Raw genomic sequence first — 14,401 nt, 5'->3', positions numbered from 1 at the left:
CCACTCCAAATGATCAGTTTCTCTGGATTTATTATTTATAGGTATGTGTTTGAGTCAAATGAAATGTTTGTTTTATTCTATAAAGTACTGATAACATTTCTCCCAAATTCCAAATAGAAATATTGTAATTTACAGCATTTATTTCCAGAAAATAACCAAAAATATGCTTTGTTTTCAGACCTTGAATAATGCAAAGAAAACAAAGAAAACAAGTTCACATTCATTTATAAACAACACAATACTAATGTTTTAACCTCGGAAGAGTTCAGAAATCAATATTTGGTGGAATAATCCTGATTTTCAATCACAGATTTCATGCGTCTTTCACATTGCTGTTGGGTGACTTTATGCCACTCCTGGAAATTCAAGCAGCTCAGCTTTGTTTGATGGCTTGTGGTCGTCCATCTTCCTCTTGATCACATTCCAGAGGTTTTCAATGGGATTCAGGTCTGGAGATTGGGCTGGCCATGACAGGGTCTTGAACTGGTGGTCTTCTACCCACACTTTGATTGACCTGTCTGTGTGGCATGGAGCATTGTCCTGCTGGAAAAACCAATCCTCAGAGTTGGGGAACATTGTCAGAGCAGAAGGAATGATCTGGGGGTGCTACAGCAAGGCTGGATTCTTGCAGATTCTTCTTTGTGATGGACGCATGAATATGCATATTTTTTTGTTATTTTGACCAGTTGTCATTTTCTGGAAATAAATGCTCTAAATGTCAATTATTTTTATTTGGATTTTGGGAGAAATGTTGTCAGTAGTTTATAGAATAAAACAAACATTTTATTTGATTCAAACACATACCTATAAATAGTCAATCCAGAGAAACTGATCATTTGGAGTGGTCTCTTAATTTTTTCCAGAGCTATATAATGTTCACAATCAAGTAATTGGAATTTAGATGGGGAAATGTGCTTAATTGTCATTATGCAAACAATGGAAACAAATCTTTATGGTCACAAAAATAATTTTTACAGTAAATATATATATATATATCTACACACACACACACACACACATATGTATATACAGTATTTATTTGGTGAAATGTGAAATGGACATTTCTTGACCATTTTTGTGAGATTCACCCTTATAGTGTTAAGACATTATTGCTGGACCTGTAAATATAAGGTCGGTAAAATTACACACTGATATGAACTTTCAATTTCTTTATTTTAATCATTTTAGTTTGATTCTGCCAAAAACATAAGGATGAGTTTGATGAAGTCATCTGGTCTTGTGATTTTGTTCCACTCCATGCAGGAATAAATGAGGTGCAAATGAAGACCAGGTCTTTCTTTTTTTTTAAACAGGATAATAACTGCTTACTAGAGACTTTAAGAGGTGACACTGCAGTTTAATGGGATGAAAGAGACTCCAAATGGTTTTAAAGCTTCAAACTGCACGTTCATCACATCAGGACCAGTTTAATAGTTCCAGATCATTGCAAAAAAAGTTGCATGTGTCAGTTGCTCTGAGTGAAACTGGAAATGAACGTCTACTGGCAAAGCACATCGGTACTCTAATAAGTGAGTGGTGGATGCAATTAAGTATTTTGTGAAGAGCAGCTTTGGCCAATGAACTTTTAGGCTGCTGGCACAGAGAGCCAGTTTACAAAAACTTAAGATCAGCTCTCTCATGCTGTGATGCTGTGAATAATAAAACAGGAGGAGAAAGAAGTGTTTCTATCAGAGACCACATGCTCTCAGCTCAAATTCATGAACGATGTACAGTGTATTATTTAATGTGCACTTATTATGAAGAATTTCCAGGCTTTTTTTTTAGCTGAATGATCTGCATTTCTTGTATAAACTGAACACTGTTGTTATGTAAAGGACAAATAGTACAAATTAAAACACTTCTGAGGAACTGATTGTTGCTAATGTTGCTTTTTGTTTGCAGTACAGGAGTGATAGACTGATATATTGGTCCGGCCAATATTTGCCCAATTTGAAATGAACTGCCTGCTTAACATATTAAAAAGTGGTATGGCAAGCTGAATTGACTTTTGAAATTTTTGCTATTTCTTGATAAATACTAATAGTGGAAATGCACATTTTTAACATCAGTAATTAGGTTTGCACTAGTATAAACAACATTTGCTTTATATCAAAATAACATTACTAAAAAAAAAAAAATGTAAACTAGTAAAAAGCATAACTACGGATATCTGAAGCTGAATTTGTATTAGTAGAATTTCACAATGATCTGTCATTCACTCCTGTTTGTAATGCAAGTACAGATATCTTCAATACATTTCTTACTAGTTCAAATTCCAAATGCACACATCAGCTATGTACTTTTTACAATTAAAAATGATCTATTTTTATATCAATAATTACATTGTGCAAATAAGTTAGAACTAGTAAAAATACTTAATTTTCCATATTGCTGATATGTGAAATTGCTAATGATAAGTAAGAAATGAATTATAGATATCTGTAATTGCATTTTGAACAGGAGGGAATGACAGATCAGAAATGCAGTTACAGATATCCGTAATTATATTTTTACTAGTTGAAATTCCATTTTTGATACCAAGAATGGGTATTTCCGTAAGTAATGTCATAATTTTTATAACAAGATCCAGTGTTGATCCAACAAGATCAATTGCTGATTGCAAAAATTGTCATTTTCACTAGTAATTCTATTGCTGATATCAAGAATTAGCATTTATATAGTGAAAATTGAAAGATAGATCTCTATAATTCATTTCCCGCACCTGAATTTTACTTTTCAAAGATTAAAACATTTTTGTAAATTAAGTGTTCATGTAATTCCCATAAATTCGCCATCATTAAATTGTATTATTATTGTTATAATATAGGACATCCGCCATCCTGCTCTCTCGATATCAGTATTGGCCATTAAAATCCCATATCGGTTGATCTCTACTGCAGGGGTCTTGTGTAGCTTTTAAATAAAAATGAAATGGTCTTAAACATTATACATACATTTTTGCCAAATACTTACATGTCAACTGCAATTGTTTTCAAAAACATCTTGAAAGTTAAAAAAAGACTATAGGCTTTACATATGCCTATACCTGTGTTCTTTGGTATGATTAACAAATTAACAATATTTTAACAATCTGATACCACACGCTTTAATCTTTTTCAGTCAGATTTGTCCTCTCTTTGCCTCTTTTTTTTCTTTGCCTTCCTCCCTTTAGTCTCATCCCTAATGCCTTACAGGCTGCAGTTCTTTTCAAATGTCTTTCTTTCATGCCTTCCATTGCTTTCTTGCCTTAAAACGTCTTTCCATCTTCCTGTCCGTCTTCCTTCATGTTCATCTCTAGGCAGCCTCTTCGAGTGGGGTGATCTCTGGCATGCTCAGACTTCGGCCCTTCCTGTTGCGCATGGCAGTCGAGACCTGCTCCGTTGCCTCCTCGTCTTCGTCAGACCACGTGTTCTCCTCTTGCAGGTTGTTGCGGGAACCACCAAAGTTTCCCTTCCCGCGGTTCAGGGTGCGGAACTTGGATCGGAATGTGACAAAGGAAAGGCTCTTACTTCGCTGTTTCTCCCAACGGTTTGCCCGATCCTGGAGTTCTGCATCTCCCTGAATCTCATCCAGACAGTTTTGCAGGGCACTCCGAAACAACTTTGGAACTTCATGCACATCTGGCTCAATCTCTGACACTAGTTTCCGGAACCTTTGCAAATTTAATATTGAAGATAAATTAGATACATTTCATTGATAGGCCAACCCTGTCTCAAGTACTACGATGTCGTTTAGTCGTAAACATAGTACCAGTTGGAGAAATCATACGTGTTGGTCTCTATGTAAATAAAATCTGACCTTTACAAACAAGCAAAATTGTATGACATCTTGATTTTGCCATCTTGCACAAATTATTTCGAGTTGTCTTGAGACTATGTTGCATCCATACAACTCCAAAGTTCTCTTGCTCAATCACCTCTGGCAAAAATTCATGCACACCATCAGACCTCATAGGTCAATGTACCTACCTGACAATAACAGGACCACACTGTTGGGGTGGGATTTGGGCACACAGGTCTTGCAGGTCCAGAACATCTCCTGGTGTGAGCTCGTAGGGTACTCGAGGCTGAGGGCCGGCCAGCCAGCTGTAATCTGCAGAGGAAGAGTTGCGACGTCTACGGATCTCCTTCTCCAGCCTGATCCGTTCGGTTCGTTTTACCATGGCACCCAGCTCCAACATCAAAGTGTTGGTCACCAACTCCCCTGGAGTACGTTGGCCAGGGACCTTCGGCTCCAGGGAGAAAACAACAGACCAGGGAAACATCTGTAAAGGCGAGAAGAAGGAACAAAAGTAGCAAAATCAGAAGAGGTCGGAAGAACTCCTGAAGTTTAGAGCTGCCAAGAGTAAATTCTGAAGATTGATCAGACATGGACTGGATAGAGAAGCTCTCACTACAGCGCTGGACAGATAAGCTCATTACCATTTTGTGTTAAGTTTAGGTAGTAACATTGAGCCTTCTTAATAGTTGGCAGGCAAGTTATTACTAAAACGATGGACTTCAGTCTACCATTATAAATTTCAGAGACCACGTCTGTCTGACTAAACATTCGACTACTTTGGTGAGCACAGTTAGATGGTGCACCAGTGCAACAACAAAATCAAGCTAAAAACTTGCAGCAATGCCAAACTTATGTTAAACAGCAAATTTATGGTCCATTTTACTTAACATTGGCCAAACCGTGCAGGTATTTGTACCCAAATAGTCTGGGGTGTAGTTCGAATAATTCTTCAAACAGCAGCACATTGCCAGAACACCATTTGTAATGGAATAAATGACTGTCTATGTAGGGTTCAAATAGTATACACCACAAGTGCAAGAGAATAGACATTACCTTTTAGATGTGAGAGTTGGAAGTTTTCAGATCAAAAATATATTCTTGTTTTATTGTCAAATGTGTCCGAACAATAGAGGTAGAGCCAAAATATTAAAAGAACCCAAATCCAGGGTTTGATTGCCACACAGAGTACTCCAGATGAGACAGTTCTCCTACTTGGCGTTGTGCCTGTTGTGCCACACTATTATGTGCCTGTAATCCTTTATAAATATACAAGCTGGTATTTAGCTATCTGATTAGCTTGACACACCTTGCATATGTAACTGACCTCCTACTCATCCTCTGGGACTGACAGCACTTATGTAATATATATATATATATATATATATATTAGTTTTTCAGTTTCAAATCATTCAAAAAGAAATCAAGTCAAAAATTGTTTATATATATATATATATATATATATATATATATATATATATATATATATATATATATATATATATATATATCCATTATGTCCAGTTACGCATTATACACATGATATATATATATATATATATATATATATATATATATATATATATATATATATATATATATATATATATATCATGTGTATAATGCGTAACTGGACATAATGGAACATACCAGCCAATTTCATTTTTTTTTTCTTCTTTTTTTGCAAATCAACCCAAATAGTATGTAGCTATGATGATAAGAAGTGCTTCTCATATTCCCACAGTCAAATAGTTTCAGTGTTGGCGGAGTTACTGTTTTGTTATAGCATTAGGTTGTTTTGTTTCTTTACAAGTACCACAGATATGACATTTCTATTGATGCTTTTTAAGTAACTCTGAGTCACTGTTGTAACCACCATAACTTGATAAACAATAGATCTGATTGACATTTTAGGCTTTATATGAATCTCTCAATAAACCTTAGATAGGGTTAGAGTTAGTTAGGTTAGGGTTTGGACCTTTAACGAAATAACAGGCTCCTCACTTTCACTGCATTATTTTGTTTGAAACTGTGAGTTTTGGTCATTTGAAAAGATGCCACATAAGATGTTACATAACTCACTATATGTGCTCATGCTGGTTTATTCATTGTGTATCTGTATCCATCCATCAGTGTTTTGATCAGTCCAAAAGATGGGGAGTGAATTGCAGGTGTTATTAGTGTTTCCAGTCTATTCAGCACTTATTGCATGTGTGTGATCATGGATTACACTGCAGCCATAAACACTTCTGAGATACAAGGGCCGGTAGCAGTTGGGGTAATCTGATTACAGTATATACTGTTTATGCTGGTGTTAAACCAGTGAGATTGACCAATAGTGTTACCTAATGCATGACGAATACCTGTAACAAGGTGCTTATACATTCTAATGTTCAAATGAAAGGGAAAGACTAGAACTGTTGACAGAATTTATAAGGAAGACTGACTTGCTAATGTACTTCATCTCTGTAGAGATTATTTTAAGTGGTTATGTGGGATTTCTCTTTGAAGTGTCATGTCATACTGTAAAAAAAATAATGTTGAATGCGTTTATGTATTAGATAAATGTAATCAAAAATCCTTATGAATTACTATATTGCAATGTATAAGGATTGTTTTAATAACATAAAAAAAATCTGATAACTTAATCCTTTAAAAAAAAAAAAAAAAAATATATATATATATATATATATATATATATATATATATATATATATATATATATATATATATAATGAAATAAATATTTATAGGTTCTTTTTTAAGTTAACAATAGATTAAAAAATATTTTAATTAATTAATTATTAATAGTTAACATAAATATTAAAAACATACTAGACTCTGTGTTTACCACGTGCACCGCTGGTTGGTTACCTCCTAAATCCCCGCCTTTTTCTGATGACGTCAACGACCTCCACGTTTCGTGTCAAATCAAGTTCGGGCAGTTCTGAGGTTCGCAAGACACGGTGGCAGCGTGCGCTCTGTTTTGACCGTATAAAATAACGACAGTCTGGAAAAACCGTTTAACGGTCAAACTCAGACATAAAGATTGTTCGTCATCTAATAATAGTCTACACAAAATAACTCGGAAAATAGTACCGGTAAGTGATGCCACGTTGTTTCATTTCTTTGCCTTGTGTCTAATATCTTTTTGGTATGTTTTTGTCTTTCTCGAAGATTTCTACAAGTATTATAAACAACATATTTTTTGACTGCAATCTTTACGCACCCTGCAAACTAGCGCAATTATATTCTCTTCGCGCCTAGCGAAATTACTAATCCTACTATAGCGAAGGCTGAAACTCATGAATTTGAATTAGAAAGGTTTTTGCTGCGTCAAGTCACGTAACCTAATTAATATTCATAAGCTTAACCTTTACTATAGTAGTGTTGGTAAATTCGTTAATTTGAAACGCCTGTAACAATCTTGCATCAGTAAATAGAATTTGAATATTGTACACGTAAAGTAAGCCTGTTAGATGGACGTTTAAACATATTTTCATGCATTTAACATGGTAATCAACCCAGCATGGCGTCAGCTGTATTTGAAAGCTTTATCTTTGATGTTTTATAATGTTAATGAATGTACATGCACACCCAGTATGGATAGACCTGAGCTGGATATTTTCAAATTCACAAAGATTCATGGGCTGGATTTTCCTCATTCCTCTCTTTCAGCAATGCTGCACTAATGTAAACCGAGCACTTGCCCTTTAAATTTGGGTGTACTTACTCTAGAATTGACATTTCAGTAGGCAAACTTTTGCTTTATTTGAAGTTTTTAGAGAAATTATACATAAGTTCCTCTAAGGTTGTGTTTTAGCTGCAGACCTCCCCTGGGAGTGTTTCCATGAACACACTGTCAAACACAAACCTACTCAAACACTGTGGTTTTCAGACTTATATAAAGATGCGGATGCACTGATTCATTTTTCCTTTTGTCATTAGCGAAATGTATAAATATGTGAACTGATATTTCTGGTCTGAAACAAGTACAGACAGCTGATAGCTTCTTGCCTGAGGCAGCAAACAGGATCCTTGTGAACAACAACTGAAGTCAAAGTTCAGGGCTGTTTTAAGATCTGCAACACTAATCTCACGTTCTCTGTGTCTCTTCTCTCCCAGCATTGGAAGATGACCAGTGTGCATTCTGGTCGATCTCTCTGAAGCATCATTTAGTGGTTTGTAAGTGTGTGTGGTGATGAGCTGGGCCGGGGAAGACTGGACCGTGGGTCTGAGCGGTCAGGTCCTGCAGAAGGTGAAACAGCTTCAGTCTCAGAATGAGAAGCTGAATAAGGAAAGACAGCAGAGACAACTGCAGCTGGATAACTCAGAGATAGCTCTGCACAGACAGAAACAGAAGGTAGGTAATGATGCTCTTATTGCGAGATATTTACATGGCTATTTTTACAGCAGCACTCAAGCAATGCAAAAGACTGTCTGTGATGACACCAAAGCTTTTGAAAAAAACTTGGCCGATAGTTGGAGCGTGGCTGTTCTCTGGTTTTGTTGTAGTTGTTTATGTAGTATTTGATAGAACAGCTCACCAAGACTACTTTAAATTAGCTAGATTTGTACATTTTTGAATACATTGAGATGAGTGCACAATTCACCCTCTTGATGCAAGGGTGTTGTGGGCGATTGCCAGGCTTTTTTTTTGGCTTCTAGAGTTTTCAGGGACCCATCCTGTATAGAGCACAATAGTCTCCGCCCATTTTTTAGCCATTTTGGTTCCAGTCCAGATATATTATGCCATTCATTTTTTCCATAGGGATTTTGTTAAATCCTTCATTAAAGAGTTGTAAGACATGAAACAAATCAACCAGCTCTGAGGTGAATCTCAACATTACAAACTTAAAAAAAAAAAAAAAAAAAAAAAAGTTTTAAAAAATCTGACAAAAAGACAAAGATACAAGACTGTGTACTCAACATCTTTCATGAGGTAATGAACTACGATACCATGAAACATTATTAATGATGTAATCGAATTAAAGCAGGAGTGTGTAATTTCTGCGCCAGTAATGCCCCCGAACGGAATTACAAATATTAGCGTTTGTTTTCAAACAGCTTTCTGTATACGCCCCATCTGCTGTTGATCGAACAAACAGATAGTCACACCCCCAAATAACATCATTGGTTGAGTCAATGTTATTGTGTCTATAAACAAACATAGTGCCACAGGGACACAGTGTTTACAGTTTTCGAGAAAATTAACCTACAAATGGCTTGCTTATAGTTAAAATAAAATCAATATCGCGATATGACTCCGTGTGATTTTCAAACCATGAGGACTGTGATTTAAATTAATAAATAGTCTCGATGTGCATGGCTGTTTTGTCTTTAGTGTGTAGTGCTTTCTTAAATACATGTAGTTATCATTGTATTACACATGTGGTTCTGTGCTCCATACAAACAAGCTCTATCTGGTGCCCTGAGTGACGGATGTGCTCTGAGTGCAGTTAGGTGTGCTAATGTGCACTGAGCACATTAAAGCGCCCCAGATTTACTTTAATTGCACATTTGCGTAATTTCACATACCACTTTGTTTGGCTGCTACAATTTACTATACACATTTAAAATAATTGAGAATTGAGAGTGGGTTTTTGTTGACAGCAAGGCAGGTGAGAGCATTTCACATTAGATCATTAAAAAACTCAACTCAACTTCAAACAACAGAAACTTCCGTCCCTTCATTTTTCAGAATAAAAGCTTCCACCGAAATAAAGGCTTGATGGTTTACTGTAGTAATAATGTTAATTTTTATTATACAATAATATGTTTCTATAACAAGTTCTTAACATTATTATTATTATTATTATTATTGCAATAATATAAAATTCAAGTTTAAAAAATTATGATGAAAAACAATAGATGCTGCCACCACCCCTCCGCCTATTTAGACACCCTATCTAGAACAGTATTTCTGGTTGGCCATAAAGCATGGGCAAAACATTTTCGCAATTATTTAAAAAATCACAATCGCAAAAGATATTTATGTGGTGGCTCAGTGGTTGAGGCTCAGGGTTACTGACCAGAAGGTCGGGGGTTCAAGCCCCAGCACCACCAAGATGCCACTGTTGGGCCCTTGAGCAAGGCACTTAACTCCAGATTGCTCCGGGGGGATTGTCCCTGTAATAAGTGCACTGTAAGTCGCTTTGGATAAAAGCGTCTGCCAAATGCATAAATGTCTAAATGTAAAAAGTGTATTTTAAAATATTCATAATCATACAAATATATGTAAGTAGTTTGAGAGTGTAGACTCGATTGTGCCATTGAAGTGGGCGGTCGCTGCAGAGCTCTTTTGGTGCCCTTTGTTTGCTGTAGTTTTTGGATTGTTTGATCTTTCTCTGTAGGATCATGGGTAGTGTAGTTCTTCATGATTTTTTTATATAAATTGAAATTACACAGACTGATCGAAGCATATACCATCGATTAATCACCTCAGATCTCACGGTAGGTCTGTAGTTAACGTTTGCGTTTAGAATCAATTCCTCTATGGAACACAATGTGAGATTTTTACTGCTGGAACCAGACTCTCATGCTCCGTTCTGGTCCGTAGATATGGCCCTCTTCAGTATAAGTCTATGGAATTTTTCACCCTTATAATCCACAAGACAAAACTTGGTGGTCTGATTACGTAGAAAAGTAATAAAGCACCTCTCCTCAACAAGAAGCATGATTTGACAATTTGATGATTTATGTTTTGTAAACTGTACAGGATGAGTTATGTTGCAGTTTAATAAATGTTTGTTGAAGTTCCTAATCTTAAGTATGTTAAGTAGTTTTGAATGCAGAGTAGGGCTGGGACAACGACGTCAACGCAAACGCAAAAAATACGTCGACGCAAAATATGCGCGTCGATTCGTCGGACCCAAAACAAAGATGGTGGCGCCGGCGAGTAGTAGTAACACGAGTGGCTCCTCAGACTATCAGAAGTGCAAGGCGGCATGCACTCGTTCCTCTAAAGTATGGGAATTCTTTAATTTAAAAGGAAAAAATTCTGTGATATGTCGTCTTTGCAAAATGGAGATGGCCTTCCATTCTAGCACCACGGCAATGCACCAGCACCTTAAGAGGCGCCACCCGGTTGCAGCTGCAGATGACAGAGCACCGTAAGTTTTTTTTTTCAACTCCCCACTTTGCACTCGATGTTGGAGTAGGCTATAATACGTTGTCGACACCTAAAGTTTTCGCTTATAGCTATTAATAATGCACTTATAGCTATGAATGTCGTGAAAAATACATAGAGGACACTGACAACGGCTGACAGACAGGACCAAGCAGGTAACATTTAATAAAGTCTCAACTTTCAAATTTGGATATTCAAAGAAAATTAAACCATAAATAGGCCTACTATTTTGTGGCTCTTTAATGTGTCGTGACAGATTGCCTCAGTTAAAGCTGCTCGTGAACCGATCATCTTTTCCTTGGTTAATTTATAGCATCAAATAGGCTAAACATGAATGTAGCCTACATCAGAAGGACTGTTGTTTTAACCACGGAAAGATGTCAGTACAGTAGCCTACAATCCATTATTCAAATTCAAATCCACCGACGTTAATCTTCTCTCTCCTGACTACTTTGGCGTATTATGATTGATTGATCAGATTGCCAGTCAATCAAACTCCTGGCAAATTATTATTTTTTAACATTTTATACACCCCCACCCCCGATGAAACCGGTATTACCTGTGTTGTCACAAGTGAGTCGATTAATCGACTCGAAATCGAATCGGACTGAAAAAATGAATTGTTAGATTAGTCGATGGATCGGGAAAAAATAAATCGCTAGATTAATCGTTTAAAAAATAATCGTTTATCCCAGCCCTAATGCAGAGCAATGTACAAGCACTGCGGTAACGTTAAAGAGTGATACAGTTATCACTGCATGATAGTTTTGTGCCCTATGTTGGAGCATCTCTTATTATATACCTTCTATTTATTTGCTGTATATTTATCAGTTTTCCTATTGTAGGGCTGGGCGTAGCATACATATATCCCTAAGAAACGTGTCCACTAACATGTTCAGTTGTGATATGATATGACTTTTTTTTTTCTCTCTCAGATTGTAATCTAACCATCAAAAGCTCACAATGTGGCATTCTTAGTAGTGATTAACTCTCAGAGCTGGGATTTGGAGTCGATTCGTGCAAGAAGTTAGTTATATGCCAATCAGTATTGAAAAAGCACTAAACCCCAGGTTACTCCACACAATATGTTAATGGCACTGTTATATGGCAACATTGTGTGAAATTTTGCAAATAGAAGGCCCACTGGGCCTGGTTGTGTGAAGATAAGATTCTACGTAGTTCTTCTTAAACAAGTTGATTGGTCAGTCACTGTGACTTGTGTCTCTTTGTACTTTAGTTTTTCTGTTGTCATCCTCTCTCTCTATGTCAGTATGCGGACGTGCGTGTGGAGCTGGTTGCGCTTCAGAGGGAGCTGGGAGGAGTGCGTGAGGCAGCGCATGCAGATGTGCAGGCCAGAGACCGTCTGGTTCATGAGGTGCAGGTCAAAACGAGTCAAGTGCACTCGCTGGAGGGCCAACTCGAATCTGCCAAAAACCTGACACAAAGCCTCACACAGGAGATCAAACAGTGAGACACACACACCCTCCTGTCCTTATACATACGAACTGAACCACATCATGTAGGGCTGTGTTAATGCGCTGAATAAAGGTGCACTCAGTAACATTTGTTTTTGTGTCATCTTGGACTCACAGTGACACCTAGCGGTTTGAATGCAGCCTAATTTAAAATCAATAGTTTTCAGACACAGATGTCATTGTAGAAATGTATTATTCATAGTCAGCCATGATTCTCAATCAATGAGTGAAAGTGTCCAATAACAGGATGGTTTCTGAGATTGAGTAGTGTTCAGCTGGTCATGTGATTCTAACATGGCAACCTCCACGTGCAGACCCTCTCCATGTAGAATAAAACGGCTTTTATAAGGTTACTGATATTACTGAAGTCTTCATTTTAATGTGAGTGATAATGATTTCCTACGTATATTGCAAAATTACAATTCATGTCTTTTGAGTTAAACAATTTTAATGAGGAAAAAATTACTGAGTGCACCTTTTGATGAATCATGATTCTATTTCTCAAGGTTTTTCCACCAATACTCTAGATACTTGCATTTGTGTTGGATGTATTTTCAATTTATGAAGAACCAGGTCTACTAATCAAGCACAAACCCTGAAACATGTGGGGTGATAGAAAATTGAACAAAACCAACAGCACTATGTGTTAGCAGATTAATAGCAGATTTCCTCTAATATTTGAGCTGCATTCAATTTACTGGAGCGTGGTTTAAGCCATTGTAACAATTTAATACGTTTGTTAGTTAAAAAGTGATCCAGTAATAATATTGTCATCCATTCAGTAATGCTTATGAAGTAAATTGCTTTACCCAGCTATATGATCTTTTATTAAAGTTGAAGTTGCAGAGTAGAGTAGAATAGATTTGTTTCAACGTAACATCAACAAATGCCGGAACTACCTATTTTTTTGATAAGAGATGTTTGGTTAACCTGTGTGGAAATGATCATTAGTATTTAGAGCTGTCAAAATGAATGTTACCTTTTTAAATGCAGGTAACGCATTTATTCACGCATGCACGCACACCCACAGCTTATATCAGTAAGTTGGAGGAAGACCATATTTATGGGTATTTTATTTATAAATAAAACCTTCTTGATTCAATATTTTAATAGATTTGATTGCCCTATTATTTTTACAGTTCTTTTTGGTTTTACTAGTGGAATAGAAATGACACAATATGCCCTTTATAAAAAAAATTTAACTCCCTCTTGTACAGTTAAAACTGTGGGAAATGTATCAATCTGTTGCCTAAATTGACCCATCACTGTGTATGGCCATGTTCACACAGCAGTAGAATATGGTTGTCAGACCTGCTTTGAGTGCTCAATACAGTTAGGTTCACACACAGGTCCGTTATTTATGAGAGTAACAAATGCATTCTATAACAGAATGGACACCCGCAAATTTTCAGGACCCAATAGCATTTTCAGCAAACCCGTTCTATGTGAAGGGAACCGCACTGGATAACTAGTTGTCTGTCTCATCATATAATGTGAAAGCCAAGCTGCACTGTACATATGCGTGCAACGTGTTAATCATGAGGGGTTTTGTTAACCCAGAGACTGAAATATGAGCTGCGTGTCATCCGAACATTCAGCCGCTGTATTTCACCGAAGCTTCTCGCCAGTGCTGCTCTCTTAACTCAGTTAAAAAGCATTCAAAGCCACTGTTTGTTAATTCTGATCTGATGAATGAATTTGTGCCTCATTTGGACTTGTTCATTTTGTAACGTGTTGTTGTCAATTGTGATAAGACATCTCGATGTTATGGATGTCACCATAACTGTAAGATGTTGTATGATTAGGACATTTCAAGACTTGCAACTGTGAGTAAATGAGGTTGTCATCCCAAACACTTACATAGCTGAATTTTCTCTCTCTCTGTAGGCTTGAGGCTGAGCTGGAGAAGCTGCAGAAGGGAAATGGCTCTGGGGACTCCATGTTGTTTTCCACACCTTGTTGGAACATGAGCTCTCCCCGGGATCACAATGGTACTGTCCCTCACTCTGTCGTGTTTAGT

The 14,401-nt window shown here is 36.8% G+C and overlaps 2 protein-coding genes across 2 annotated transcripts in view; one reads left to right on the top strand and one right to left on the bottom strand.

Annotated features, from left to right (window-relative positions):
* Positions 1-2,254: 2,254 nt before the first annotated feature.
* On the bottom strand, positions 2,255-4,996 carry LOC127659421 (protein RD3-like). Its single transcript, XM_052149222.1, has 3 exons — positions 4,834-4,996; positions 3,969-4,264; positions 2,255-3,652 (listed from the first exon to the last, which is right to left on the bottom strand). The coding sequence occupies exons 2-3, from the start codon at positions 4,262-4,264 to the stop codon at positions 3,295-3,297; spliced, it is 654 nt and encodes a 217-aa protein (XP_052005182.1). The 5' UTR covers positions 4,834-4,996; the 3' UTR covers positions 2,255-3,294.
* A 1,735-nt stretch (positions 4,997-6,731) lies between these two features.
* Positions 6,732-14,401, top strand: part of LOC127659413 (centromere protein F-like) — a 36,680-nt gene continuing 29,010 nt past the window's right edge. Inside the window, exons 1-4 of the mRNA XM_052149214.1 lie at positions 6,732-6,878; positions 7,903-8,140; positions 12,177-12,373; positions 14,269-14,372. Coding sequence (XP_052005174.1) covers positions 7,979-8,140; positions 12,177-12,373; positions 14,269-14,372 — 463 coding nt within the window. The 5' untranslated portion in view covers positions 6,732-6,878; positions 7,903-7,978. The remainder of the gene's footprint in view (positions 6,879-7,902; positions 8,141-12,176; positions 12,374-14,268; positions 14,373-14,401) is intronic.

This window comes from Xyrauchen texanus, chromosome 19 (genome assembly GCF_025860055.1).
Source record: "Xyrauchen texanus isolate HMW12.3.18 chromosome 19, RBS_HiC_50CHRs, whole genome shotgun sequence".
In the NCBI taxonomy this organism is placed as follows: domain Eukaryota; kingdom Metazoa; phylum Chordata; class Actinopteri; order Cypriniformes; family Catostomidae; genus Xyrauchen; species Xyrauchen texanus.
This window is presented reverse-complemented; position numbering and strand designations above follow the sequence as displayed.